The sequence below is a fragment of the Tiliqua scincoides genome, chromosome 2 (assembly GCF_035046505.1).
Source record: "Tiliqua scincoides isolate rTilSci1 chromosome 2, rTilSci1.hap2, whole genome shotgun sequence".
NCBI lineage: Eukaryota > Metazoa > Chordata > Lepidosauria > Squamata > Scincidae > Tiliqua > Tiliqua scincoides.
The window spans coordinates 62,845,159-62,859,845 of record NC_089822.1 but is presented as its reverse complement, the minus strand read 5'-3'; the positions used below and the strand labels follow the sequence as shown (position 1 = coordinate 62,859,845).

The 14,687-nt window shown below is 41.0% G+C and overlaps 1 protein-coding gene across 1 annotated transcript in view; it reads right to left on the bottom strand.

Annotated features, from left to right (window-relative positions):
* Positions 1-14,687, bottom strand: part of PTCH1 (patched 1) — a 101,735-nt gene that overhangs the window by 59,950 nt on the left and 27,098 nt on the right. Inside the window, exons 3-5 of the mRNA XM_066614933.1 lie at positions 3,844-4,033; positions 1,398-1,467; positions 1,194-1,285 (exon numbers count right to left, since the gene is read on the bottom strand). Coding sequence (XP_066471030.1) covers positions 1,194-1,285; positions 1,398-1,467; positions 3,844-4,033 — 352 coding nt within the window. The remainder of the gene's footprint in view (positions 1-1,193; positions 1,286-1,397; positions 1,468-3,843; positions 4,034-14,687) is intronic.

Here is a 14,687-nt window from a genome sequence, read left to right as displayed (position 1 = left end):
AAAGGCTTTTGGCTGCCTTATTTTGTGGTTCAAACTACTGTAGCTGCTTAACCAGGCTTAAGTCATTATTCAAACTCTCCCAACCAGAAAACACAAGCCCCCTTATTCCCCCACCTAAAAAAAAAAACTCTACACTGAAGGTTAAGAGATGGCCATTGCAAATTGCTTTTACAGAGACATGCAAACCAGGGCAAAGACAATAGCACAAAAGCTAAGTCTTGCATAATTAACCAAAAATGTCTAAACTGATTAAAAATTAACTCTTTGATGGACAAATTACGTTGCATGTAACAATCTCCCAAAGAGATACCTTATGTCACTAAATGATCTGATACACAAAGGATTAGTTTCCTTGTGTTTTTTGTTTTTGTATTTTTTTAACTCATGGCAACAATTCAGTCTTTCATCTGAAGAGAACTTTCAGGCAGGCAGTGCTATTGTATTGCATCATGATAAGAAACTGAGGTGGGAGTCCATACTTGCCCAGTTTGATTCTCACCTCTATCATGAACTTACTAGGTGGCCTTAGGTAAGTAACTCTCTCAGCCTCAGTTGCAATATGGGGATAATAATGTGTACCGACATTTACCTTACCAAACTGTTGTAAAGGACACCAACATGTGAAGCGTTTTGCACACTCAAAAAAGCACTACACAAATGCCAATTGTTATTTTCCCCCAAATAATCATTTATTATGGTGAACAGATGTAAGTTCTCAAGTGTTGTGAAATTAACTTGAAGATGTATTTTCTCCATTCAGAGGCACTTGTTTATCAGGGTAGAGAATGTGCATTCCAGGTGTTTCCACTATACTGTATTTAGAATTTTCTGTTTTCACTCTGAATATAAAGCTGCTCTCTCTTTTATTTTCAATTTTTATTTAAACTCAAAAGAAAGAGACTGCTATTTTCATTGAGATAGAAAATCCTCATGGGTAGAAGTGTGAGAATACGATATGATTAGTTATACACATATCACCCAAGAAAAGACACAAGAACAACGAACACATGTATCTGAGACACATATCTGGATGTTGCATTTTATTTCTCAGAAATATGCATCAATTGTTTCCCTTTCAATATTACCGCTGCATGTATCTTAAGACACTGGACAGAGCAGACAATGATCATGTGCATGGCTATGATACAGCTCAAAATAGAACCAATGGTAGAAAAACAAACCCATGCACTTACGGTAGATATGCAGTCCCCGACTGTAACTTTGCACCTTCCCAGAAGCAGTCCAAAGGTGTGATAATTAAACAAGGATAAAGATGTTCTATAATCTGTCAATGTTCAGAAAAATAATCTGATTAGGAAATAACAATTTCATATTGAAGTCTTTGATAATAGGGGAAATTTGGGGGAAGCTTCATAAATCCTAAATATTTTCTGTACCTTGTCCATATAGCCTGCTTCTGTGATAAGTTCTCCTGATTTATGACAGAGATGTTCCAATTTCCATTGTCTGTAAAAATTAAGAGCAAGTAACATAGATACTTCTTTCATAAATACAAAAAAACATTTCATCGGCTTGCATCTCACTCATGTAGGTTCCAGTTTTAGGAAAATGACACAATACAGATGAAGGCCATTCTTACTCTCTGCTAAAGTAATGGACCAATTATGCGACTGCCAAAAGTTTCTGTTTGTTGAACACTACTTCATAAACAGGTTTGGGTTGTGCACGAATGAGTGAAAACACCATTTCTGCATGTGTCTGTGGCTGCAATCCTATACACACTTTCCTGGAAGTAAGCCCCATTGAATACAATGGGACTTACTTCTGAGTAGACAGCTATAGGCTTGTGGTACGTGTCGAGTTCCCAGAAAGAGGGAGGGGGGGGAACTGCCTCTTTTTGTAAGCTGTTGCATGGCCCATCTGGAACTTTTTATAAGTACTATTTTGAGTATGACACACCTTGTGATCATTCTTGTCTATCTCTTGTGACAGGCTACAATTAAACAACATTAGTTAACCTGTAACCTGTCAGTACTTTAAAGCAGTTGTGTATCTGTACTGCATTTCCATTTGTTGCATATCCACAGACACATGCAAAAGAAAACTCAAATAAGAGAGAAGAACACTTCTCAAGCTTGTGCATCTTCCTTGTGTGAATTCTGCTTCAGGTATGCTAAAGACAGCAAAGAGGCAGTGGTGGACCTCTCCAGTCCTACGCCCAGGGCAAAGGTCTGTGATGGCGCCCCTTGCTTGAAAATCCACCCCCCCTACTCATCTGAGGTTCAGGGAGCCTCACGCGACCTTACCCCACATCCGGGAAGCCTCTCTGAGATTCCCCAATGCTATAGTATAAACTATGCTTCCAGAAAAGTGGAAGCACCGTTTCCAACCCCATCAGGAGCCTCAGAGAGGCTTCCACTGGATCTTAGAGGATGGGGCATTTGCCTGGAGCACTTGCCCCATCAGACCTAATGGTAGGTTCGCAACTGCAAAGAGGCACCTTTTAAACAGATGTCCTCTTATATTTAGCAACTGTCCCTCTTGAGTCCAACATGATGTCTTTTTCAGTGACTGTGGCCTCTTTTGCATGTATTTTAGACTATGAGCCCTCTGAGGACAGGGAGCCATGTGTTGATGTGTTTTGTTATGTACAAAAACGCATCAATTTTTGAATTTTTTTTTTGTTGAAAAGCAGTATATAAATACAGGTCCCATCTGTATCCACAAAGGTCCCATTCTGGACCCTCCCCCCAGGCTTCTCTTCACCTAGGCTTTCCCTAGAATGCATCACAATGTATTCTGGGGTGAGTCTGGGCAAAGGAAGTAGCCTCCACACAACCTGGAAGAGACTGTAGGGCCTCAAAATGCAGTGGTTTGAGTGTGCAATGGTAAGGCACTATTTTGGGCTTTTTTCTTTACTTTCTATATCAGAGATGTCAAACTCATTTCATACAGAAGGCTGAAGTTAGCATTCAGGGGCCAACTGAGTGCCGAAAGTGACATCATTAAGCAGATGATGGCCAGAAATAAGCACCAGAAACTCATTCACTGCAGAAGAGAAAATTTGCAAATCTTGTTCGTATTTTCAAGATCTGAGGCAGCCCAATTATCACACTGGGAGAGCCTAATTATAACGGGGGCAAGAAAAATTGCTTTTGGGGGCCACATTCGGCCCACAGGCCTTATGTTTGACAACCCTGTTCTACATGTTTTTAAGATCTTCCCTTGGTATCCACAGAAACCACAGATAACTGAAACTGTGGGTGCCTGATCTGTGGATATGGGGGGAAGCCAGTCTTTATTAATAATGATAATAATATACAGTGGTGCCTCGCATAATGAATGCCCCACGCAGCGAAAAACTCGCATAACGAAAGAGTTTTTCGATTGAGTTTGGTAACTCGCATAACGAAAATTTCTGGCCTTGCTTCGCATAACGAAAAGTTTTTTAGGTCCGTGCTTCGCATAACGAAAACTTTTTAGGTCCGTGCTTCGCATAATGAATTTTTTAAAAATTAAAAATTTCGTGTATGCTTCAAATTTTAGAAATCCTCTGTACAGTATGTATGCCTTTAAAGAGCACGTAATAAACACTTTGTAAACCAAATTTGACTTTGTTTTGACCTTTTTTGCCCATAGGAACGCATTAATTAGATTTCAATGCATTCCTATGGGAAAACGTGATTCGCGCAACGAAAATTTCGCATAACGAAAGGATTCGCGGAACGGATTAATTTCGTTATGCGAGGCACCACTGTAATGGTAGAAAATGAAATCGAGTGCAATCCCTCTGCTTATCAGCAGTTCAGGTAATATTCAAGGTTACTTTATGTTACAGAAATTATTTCTTTAAAAAAATTTTTTTCATTTCCCATGTCTTACCTGTTGTACATGTACACGTGTACCCTGCTGGCTTGAAGTGCAGAATCAAGGTGCTGTCTGAGTGCTTCTGTTGTTAGTACATTTGCAAAGTCTTCTTGTGGTGTCTGAATCATGAGTTGGGGATTAAACATGGCCTCTTCTCCAATCTTCTGGCGCGTGTAACTTAACTCCCGACTCACTCGTCCACCAACTGACAGACAAATATTTACAACCTGGGATCAGCCAACAATAACTTATTCTGGATTCACATTCTAAGAGCTCACAGGCCACCAATAAACTTTCCCATATGCTTGGAATGTTCTGTAGCCAGTTAAAGAGGTGAAGCAAGCTTAAAGCAAGCTAACTTCATTGAAAGTGCAGTACAAGACACTCACTCTTGTTATATATTTTAAATCATTGTTCTAATTCCATAAATGCAGAGGCATGTCTTAAGTTGGTTCATATTGGACACATGCTCTTTCAGTATCATACCAGTATTTGCAACATGTAGAAAGTTTATTAAAAAAACAAAACAAAAAACCTTTTCCTTGCAGACCAGACCAAATATTTCTATGTTACAATTTCTTACACTTGTATAAACAGTCTGCCGCAATGGCACATTTCAAGATAAATGGCTTCAATTTACACTCTTCTCCTAAATAAGTTGGCAATGGCAGAAGGGGAAATGTTTATCTTCCATAAAAAGGAGGCAGGAGGGAAGGAGTAAATGAGCATTAGTGTCTCTTGCTGCTGCTAGTTAAAAGAAAAATACTGTTAAGTTAGGGTCACGTAACAGTGCCTTTGCAGAGTGACTAAAGTCAATGCCATTCAAGCAAGTCACTTCAAGCGCCTAGAAGAGCTCCAGTCTACTACCATATACCAGAATCTGGATAACAACTTTAATTGGGTGTTAAGACTGCAAGAGTGTGCTGGGGTCTTTTGCCCTAAAAGAGGCAAAAAAGATGAAAATGCAGTTCTTATATATAGTCTGGTCTAAAGGAAACTAACGTGTTTAGTGGAAGAAAATTAACAGAGTGATGATTGGTGTTAGAGTGTAGCGGATTAAAAGGTACCATAGATTGAATCCAAAGAATTGTGTATAGTGGACCAAGGTGCACTAGTAGTTCCTGCCTCTTACAGCCCCCAAGTCATAGAGCAACTCTTTGGAATGCTATACGATGGCATGTGGGATGTCTTCAGGAATCAGTGACTCTTCTACTCACAGGCAGAACTACACATTGAATCTAAGTCAATAATTTTAAGGGAAAACACATCCAATTGTCAAAGTATCCACTGAACATGTGAACTACCAGTGCGCATGGACCCATACACCCACACACCCGTTCCATCACAGACAGCGACTGAAGGTAGTTAGGATTAAACCCTCTTTTTTATATGGCTCAAGTGCACATTGATGAGACATCAATCACAAATAGCAAGGAGCAAGCTAACACTTCAGTTAGTTTGTGCTTATAATCAGTTGAGAATGCAAAAGTAAAAAATCAGAATTAGCTAGCTGCTAGAGCGTACATTTGGTTTCTTTTTCATGCTCTGTCCTCTAACATTTATGGGTAGTACAAACTGCACATGAGAACCTGAAATGCACTTTCTAATGTCATACCCGAGAACAGCTTATGAAACTTTGGGCACAATCCTAACCCCTTATGTCAGCACTTTCCAGCACTGGCATAGCGGTGCCAATGGGGCATGTGCTGCATCCTGCAGTTGGGTGTCACTCACGGAGGCTGTCAGGCCTTTGACATCCCAGGCCCTGAATTGTTGTAAGCCAGGATGTGGCAGGTGGGGCCTTGATGTCCAGGCCTGGTATGAAATGCAAGCATTGGAACAGCAGCACTGTATATGTGTGTGATTAGCAATCAGATGCACCTGTGTTAGGTGGGAGCCATGTGACCTGGGAGGATGTGTGCAGAGCCATGTAGGCTATGGTGGAGTGGTGCAATGCACCACTGGCCAGCCAATCAGAATGGGTCACAAGACTGTCTTGTGATGATGAGGTCGCCCCATTCTGATTGGCTGGCCCCAGTATGTATTGGGGCAAGAACAGACTCCAAGTGTGGGTTGCTGTGGTAGAGTTTCTGCGTGCTGCTGGTTTGTGTACTGATTTGGACTGCCTTATCGTGACTGTGACCTGCTGTATCCGTGATGTCTGGACCGTTTGACTAACTACTCTTCTGCCTGCTCCTTTACCAATACATGTTTCTGCAAGAAACAAACCTGTGTCTGCTTCTTTGGCTCTGTTTGGGATCGCCTGCTGCCTGTGCTGCCGCCCTGCACTCCAGTGCCAATCTGCTATCGGGAAAGCAAGAGCTATCCTCCCCTGCTGCCCTGACAGAGGTCTCCTCAAAGTAAGGGAATGTTTGTTCCCTTACCTGGGAGCTTCATTGCCCTTATGTCAGTGTTGGAAAGCACTTACATAAGGAGTTAGGATTGCGCTCTTTATAGTTCATTTCATAAGTTTGCACATGTATATATGCATGAGCCCTGTAGTCACCCATAGGAATATGGACAACCACCGTTGGGCTTGTGATTAAAAAGGAATCAGGCAGGAGGTGTGACTTTATAAGCCAGTGCCTCCACATGAGAAATGCATACCCCTGCCATTGATATAATCACATTGTACCAATGGCACAATGAGTGGCTGCAATTTCACCTTAATCTATAGGTTCGACATGAAAGAACCAGTTCATACAGTTGGCATTCCCATGTAACTTCCACTGCTGCTGTTTGCCAAGCCAGTTTCAGTAATTCCAAACATTAACAGCACAATCCTAGGCATTTCTACTTAGGAGTAAGTCTCACTTAATTCAATGGGACTCACTCCCAGGAAAGAGTGTATAGGGTTGCAGCTTAAGACCAGAATTATCTTAAATCCAACCATATATTTGTATATACTGTATATGACCTACGGCTAGACAAGTGGTTTGAATGGAGCCTATAATACTAGTAAGAATATGTATAGATAATGAAGTACTGTACGTATAGAGAACTTTTGCTTTTAATTTATTAGTAGAGAAGAACACAATGTTTTGTGTCTGAAAATTAATATAAAGAAAAACATGGGACTATCAGTAACCACCCTTTGATTTTAAAGTCAATCTCAAAATAATGTGTTTCGGATTAAACTCTTCCTCTTCACCAAAAATACTTTCTACCATCCAACAAAGCTTTAATTCACTTCCATAGGCACCAATGCCATTTTCTTTACATTCCAGTTTATAGTTCAAGTGACAAAACTTACTCTCTACATCCACACTTGCAAAATGCCATTCCATTCCCAAAATTCATATATTTATTTTTTGGAATCACTGGAACTTAGCACTAATTTCAGCCAAGAGGTCAAATCTCATGCAAGACAAAAGACAGCATTCCTCATCTTTACTGAAAATGACCAACTGTTTAATATCAACAGAAATTATTGCTTCTTACTCAAGGTGCTGTCAAACTATATTAATCTCACTTAACAAGGCAAATTTAGCTAATCAGCATTACATCACGGTTAGCAGGAAAAGCAGGACTCTTTCCTTTTTCCTTACAAGCAACAAGCAATGAATGACAGATAAACATAAAGGAATCAAAGGTTTTAAAACCTTTGAAACAAATTTTGTCAATTAGCACAGCATATTTTAATACTAGTTAATTATTAGCAGAATTTACATCTGGTAGATTATTTCCAAGAGATAGTAAACTGAAATAAATTTATAATCCCAGTTCTGGGAACAAAATTAACTTGGTACAAATAAGCTTTTAGTAATAACTTTTTTTTAAAAAACCAAATAAGTGGGGAAAAACATGAAAGAGGCACACAAAAATCTTCTTGCTGATTCAAACTCCTTGTGATGTAGGATCCAGTGAGGCAATGCTGTTATAAAAATGATCAAGCAAATTTGGATAACAGCTGTATAACAGCTTCACAAACCCTGCTCTGGTTTTTCAAAGGGCAGAAAAATTGTCCTTGCTCCCCTAACATAGGGAGAAATCAGTTGGGGGGAGGACCATTTACCACAAGAAATTGCCACTGTATTTGAAGCCTTTATATCATGAACCCTCCCACCCCAGCTGATTAAGGACCAACTTTCCAGCCCTGGTGTAGCCATGCCAATGGGGTATGTGCTGCATCCTGTGGATGGGAGGGTAGATAGGGAGGCCTCCACGAGGTAAGGGAACATTTGTTCCCTTGCCTTGAGGCTGCATTGCAGCTGCACTGGCGCTGGAAAGTTGGATAGGATTAGGCCCTAACTCATCTCTCAAATCAAACACATTCCAATCACCCTGGTAGAATCTTGTTTATTAATTAAAATATTTCAATCCCATCTTTCAATACAAATCCTCAAGGCAACCAAGTGCTCATCAAGAAGAGTCACACAGTATATGTTAAAAGTATTAAACAGTTTTTTAAAAATGTGATTAAACAGGAGAAACGTTAAACAGCTAAGATGTCACAGTCATGGTTGATTAAGCAGCATGAAACTAGCAGAAAAATATTGCCCCAAATCTTTTTGTAATATAAATACCTTAACTGAAATACCTATTGAAGTAGAAATACCTTTGCCTGAGACTGGGAGGCCAAGGATGAAGCAGAGTAAAGATCCCTAGGAAGGAACCTTCATAATCTGGGGCCACTGCTGAGAATGCCCTGTCCAAAGTTAGTAACTTGCCATATCTCAGAAATGAGGGAAACAGAGAAAGGACTCCAAGGAATACTGTCATGAACCCATTTGTACTTGGCTCTTAGTACAAACTCACACAACCACACTGGGCACAACTAAGCATCTTTTCCCTGCATTGCATACACTCATCTCATAGCGAACGAATGGTGTTATTTGTCCAAAGTACAAATTGCAGTCTGGCATACTGTGCCCCAGAACTCACTGAAACAGGCTTGAAAACACATGATCTGTGCTCAGGCAGTTCAAATTCTCCATTTACTTGAGCATAGTAGAATCTGGGTGGGGGATGAAAGTGTATGCAAGGTGATGCTGTGTATTGGCCACAAGGTAAAGGGCACACAGGTATTGCACACAGCAAACAAGGCACCCGTAAAAGCCATTTAGAAAAATCCTATTTATTCCTTTTCTATTTTCCTCTTCTTTAGCGTTTCTTCCACTTGGATAAAAAACAATTATAGAATTTTGTTTTGTTTTTGTACAATATCAAGTGACATTCTAGCCCTTATTCTTCGTGACAATACAATTCTAAACAGCGAATTATATAAAGATAACTGCAAAAAGAATACTAAGTATAGTACGGGGGAATCATTTTGACAGCTGGCAATGACAATACATTCCACCATCCTTGAAAAGTTTGCTATCTCTAGAGCCACCTAGTCTTCTTTACATGAACCCTCATTACTTTAAGCCTCTGCCCGCTTAGCTTTGGAGTAGATCCAGAACAGATCAATTTAATTTTAATGGGTACAAGTGGATTTTGGGTTGTAGCCTTACTTTACATCTCCATCTCGCCGAGCTGGTCACATTATCTATCACTACTTCCGGATGATGACTTCAGCTATTGACTGCACAGCGTTTATTACTTTGTTAGGAATACATGTTCTTGGAAGCATTACACCCCAGTCCAATGCGTAACACAATAAGGGCATCATATCACTGCCTTAACTTCTACTGTAGAAAATCTAAGGTCAGCCCAAGATCTCACAGCAACATGCTCCAGCCCGCCCTCTCCTCTTGGTCCATATTTCCTCTTCTACTCCTTTTACTGTTCAAATCCAGAAAGTGAGAGGAGAAAGGATAAGAAAGTGGGCAGAGACATCGTTCAGTGGGCCACTGCCTGCCAAATCTGCTGCCTGAGGTAACCACCTTAGTAGGCCTCATAGATGTGTTGGCTCTGAAGCAGAGAACTCTGGGGGGAAAACTAGGACTGATTTGTATTATTATTTATACACTTCCTTTCATATCCCTCCTTCCAGTCCTGTTGAGACTACTACTGCATCTGTTTATGGCCAGGCAATCACATGCAACATTTCTATATACAGGCTCTGGTTTCTGTAGATTCCTAGAAGTGGGCTAGTGGAAGCATACTAAAAGTGCAGTGGTAGCCCCTACGCCCTGCTGGATCACTGTTGTAAGACAGATACGCAATGTGTGCAGTGATCTCTAGTCTGTGTGCCACAGACTACAGATGGCCTTATAAATAAGTCTCCAGCATTGGATTTATCAGCTAATTTAAGTAAATTGTGTTTGAACCAATGTTGCAGATGATCTTCATGGCTTCTGCAGAGACAGAAGGTAACCAAGGTTTTCCAAAGTATCTTGCAAATGCAGCAAGTCTTCATCTTTACAGGTGGTCTTGGTTACACTTCTAACATTCCTTCTGAGATAGCATGCCTGACAAAGGAACAGCATGAGTACAATGTCACCGCTTCGCAAGAGGACTTGTAGTACTAACCTGCCCATATAGATTAGCCAGTAAGAGACAGCATGTGGACTATTTTAAGTCCAAGCCATCTTCCTTTAGGATCAAGACAGCAACAATGCTTTTTACTCTCATGCTACATATGTACATGAAAAAACCATACATATTATAGTTTCCAGGAGTTCTTTGCTGTACGATTCCTAGCAGATTTACTCCCAGGATTGCATGCATAGGCTTTGAATTAAAAAAAAAAAATCAGACATTAACACAAAATGCTCTAGCCTAGAAAAAAGTCTGTAAAGATGGTCTGTGATCATCTCTGTCTGCTTCTCTGTCCGCAAGAATTAGTTGTCTTGGGATGACCCTGCTCATCCAGAGACATCTCAATGTTGAAACAACTGTTGTAGTCTCTGATTGGAGTAACCGTAAGGTACACTTCTCATTTCAAATTTGAGTAACTGGCACTCAAAGAGATCATTCTGAGTACACCCAGGAGGAACAGATCTTCATATGAAAACAGTCATATGATAAAACTCAGCCTCCAGAGAAGACAGGCTGCCTGCCTTTCCCTAGAAGCATAAAGACTGCTAGCTATGATGTGGACAGCTGCCCACAAAAAGTTGCATTAAAACCATCGTATTATTTCCCAGGCTCTTAAACAGCTGTCAGGTGGCAACAGCTTTTAGTCATTTCTAACCTGAGGCACATTTGAACCTGTGACCTAGAGGTGAAAGGCTCTGTATCCCATTACCAATCCCTACAGCCACACTCAATACTTTACTGAAGCACAAACAGTGTTTTCAAATGCCATAATTGCAAAGCACCCACACTAAAGAAAACTGTATTTGGATATATAGACAATACTGAATTACCAAATGGTGCTAAATCCTAATAATTTTTGGTTTAAGATTTTTTTTTTTAATTTGAAAAGAACCAATTGGAACTGTGTCTCAAGGGGTTCAGTCAAGCCAGTTAATTCCTCCTTCATACACTGGTACGCTCTTGGACTTCACTCTCTTCATCCTGGCTGCCTCACAAATCATATCAAACATTTATATGGCATTATACTAACACAAGCTATAAAGTACTCCACAGCATGCTGCAAGGAGCCAGAAAAGACTATGGACAGAATAAATCTGCAAAAATAGATCCTCATATTATATTAACTTTCATCCTGAATCACAAAATGAGTGACAGGCAAAACGTATTGCTAATTAACTTGCTGCTCAGCTTCTTTTCCTTAAGAAACTGAAATAAGTATATTTCTTTCAGTATCTTGTGTTTTGTTAGATGACTGCAATTATAGAGCTGTATTTTATTAGTAGTATTGTTGTTGTCATTTACAAAGTGCCTAAAGATATAATGAAAATATGCAGGTGAACACAGAGGCGGATCAATTCTCCTTCCATCATTGCAGAAGTACACTCCTATGCCTTTCTTGCATGCAGCTATAATTGGCTTGTTGCCCAATGAAGAGCCCTCATCCTCTCTGTTTGTTTTCAGGTTCAGAAAGCTCGCTGTATATAAGATTGGCAAGTAGGATTTCCTTGTAGTATCAGCACAACTAGGGCTGACAGATCGGATGTATCCCAAACCCTGAGACTTTTGAGGTGGGATCTTGGTGATGCCACAAGTGAGATTTGTTGATGTCACAAGGCAATCAACTCTTAAAAAATGGTAGGAAGTCTTATATTGGGGCAGGTCCCAGCTATGGTCTCTAAGGGTTCAATCCAACGTTTCAACACCAATGCAGCCTCAATGCAGCCCTGAGCTAAGAGAACAAATGTTCAATTACCTTGAGGAAGTCTCTGTGATTGCGTCCCCCCACTGCTGGATGCAGTGCACACCCCATTGGCATGACTGCATCAGTGCTGGAAAGTTGGATAGGATTGGCCCTAAGTGGCCAGAGATTACTCTGTCAGAGAAAAAATTAAAAAGCTGGTAAGACAGAAGGATTTTTGGAAAGTTAGGGAAGTTAAGCATGACATTATACTAGAGTTCAGTGTGTTTTGCAACACCAAGCAGGTGTAGCCATTTGCACAGCCCTTATGAACATAATGAGTTATCAGATTTTTTTAACTCATATGGCTCACACTCAAAGAGACATTTAGAGTAACGTTTAGATTTTCATTCTCCTTTTATTGAGCCAGTGATAGAAACACACCATCTGGAACCCTGATGGGAGGAGAAAGTGGCAAGAAGGGAGTTTCAGGAGGAAAAGCAGGCACAGGAAAGGGTTAAGCACCCCTTCCTCCCACCCACCACTTCTCTCCCTACAAAATTCTCCTCAATGAGTCTTGGCAGCAGAGAAGCAGCACCCAGACTTTCCAAACACAAGCTGTCAGACAAACTGGTAGTTTTGGTGGAAAATGCTGTGATTTACAGATTGGATGTATCCCCAGCCCTGAGACTTCAGCTTGCTATTGGAATATGTCAATAGCAGCTACACCACTGGTTTATAACTTCTTTTCAGTGCTCACATAATTTATTTATGAAGGTAGACAAAAAAATCCATTTGAAGGAAGCTTGAAGCAGGAGATTTTGGAGAAGGGGGACAAAATATTTGCAAGATGAGAAATCCCTACCCCTTCATCTCCTATACTTCAGTCAGCCTTTTTGCAGTACTGTATACAAGTCTTGGTATGCTACACAATCAAAAAGGTCAAAACATTGGGTACATTATAGAAAGAGTACACACACACACATTTCCCCAGTACCTCCAGGATCCAAACAGGAGATATTACAGAAGAGGGTGGGTATGCAAAGAATTTTGGAGAAATATTGAAACTATGAATTGATCATAGCACTCTTCCTGGGAGGGGGAAGCAAGGAACCTCAATCTTCATGCATTGATTAGCATAGAGATTTCCACACACAATACATGACTAGTCTTACCCTGCCACGGAGCTGACTGGGGGCCCAACCTTATCCAACTTTCCAGAGCTGATGCAGCTGTGCCAATGGCTGTGCAATGCCAATGCCAATGCAGTGTGCTGCATTCTGCAGTGGGGGGGGGGGCAGTAACGAAGACTTTCCTTTCCTCAGGGCTGCATTGCAGCTGCATCAGTGCTGGAAGGTTGGGTCCTGGGTGATCCTCAAGTAATCACCTTGCAGTCTAGCCCGCCTTGCAAGACTAAAGCAAGGATAAAACGGGATACCACCCTTTTAAAAACAACGAAATACATAAAGAGTTTGATACCAAGTTCCTTAGCAAAAGGATTGATTTAGGCCCTAGTTCTATGAGGGCCTTGTGCTGCCGGAGCTAGTGTTGCCATGATTCCCTGGGGCCTCAGAAAGCCTCCTGGATGCAACCGGAAGGCACTTCTGGTTGCATATGGGAGGTCAGATGGGGCCCTCCATCGCGGATTCAGAACCCACAGTGAGTCAAATCCACAGGTTCCAAACCCGTGGATAAAAAGGGCCCACCTGTATTTAAAGTCTTTTTATTCATTCATTTCATTCCAATGGTAGCATCAACAGGAACACTACCAAGGAGGCACCATTTGACCTCAGAGCACAAAATTAGCCCAAATAAGTGAATTTGAATCCATTTAATCCCATTTGGGGATGGGTTGTTGCTCAGCAGTAAAGCTCATACTGAAGGTCCCAGGCTCTTTATTTTGTATCCCCAGGTAAGGCTAGGAAAGACCCCAGCCTAAAGCCCTGGCTAGCCACTGCCATTCATTGCAGACAACACTGAGCTAGATGAACCAACAGCCAAATAATTCAGTATTAGGCAGTTTTAACATGTTCATTCCCTGCATATACCTGAGGTTCTCTGATCATTTTGATGAGGTGCTTCAATAGGCGATTATGCTTAAATGAGAGGTGGGCAAAACTGCTGTTTTCTACAGAGCACAATTTTGAGCAGAACCAGATATGAAATATCACATTCCACATTTAATTCCTAACCTGATAGACAATTCCTGAACACCTGGATAAAATCTCCAGGATCACTTTATGTAGACACCTGGAAACAGATGCAGATTCATCAAGACTGCAGGACAACCCTGGAGATTTGGTAAGCCTAATTGCACAGTGGTGGGAATGAACTGATGAAGAAATGAGAGAAGGAATCATCAAGGTCCACTATGATGCTTTTTTAGCCAGTAACTCTTCTTCTGGGCTACTGATGAAATAGAAATCTTCTATATGGCCTTATGGTGTGTCTGAATTGTGCAAGGCCTTGCCCAGAAGCAATGGTCATACACCAGTTCGGGTCAGAGATGGTTTGGTAACAGAATGCAAGTCATCTTCCAACAAAATTTAAGTGTGTTTTTAAAGCGCAGGGTATACAAGGCCCTAATGAAAGGCTATGGGGATCTAATCCCTTTTCAGACCTTTTGGAATGTAGAGAGGGAACAGGTAGTCCTGGGCCGCAGAAGCACCTCAGCAAACTCCCATGCAAAACCAACATGCTCCAAAGCCCCACCCAGCTGCCCATCATGCTTATAGCAATGTCTATAGAGGGAAAA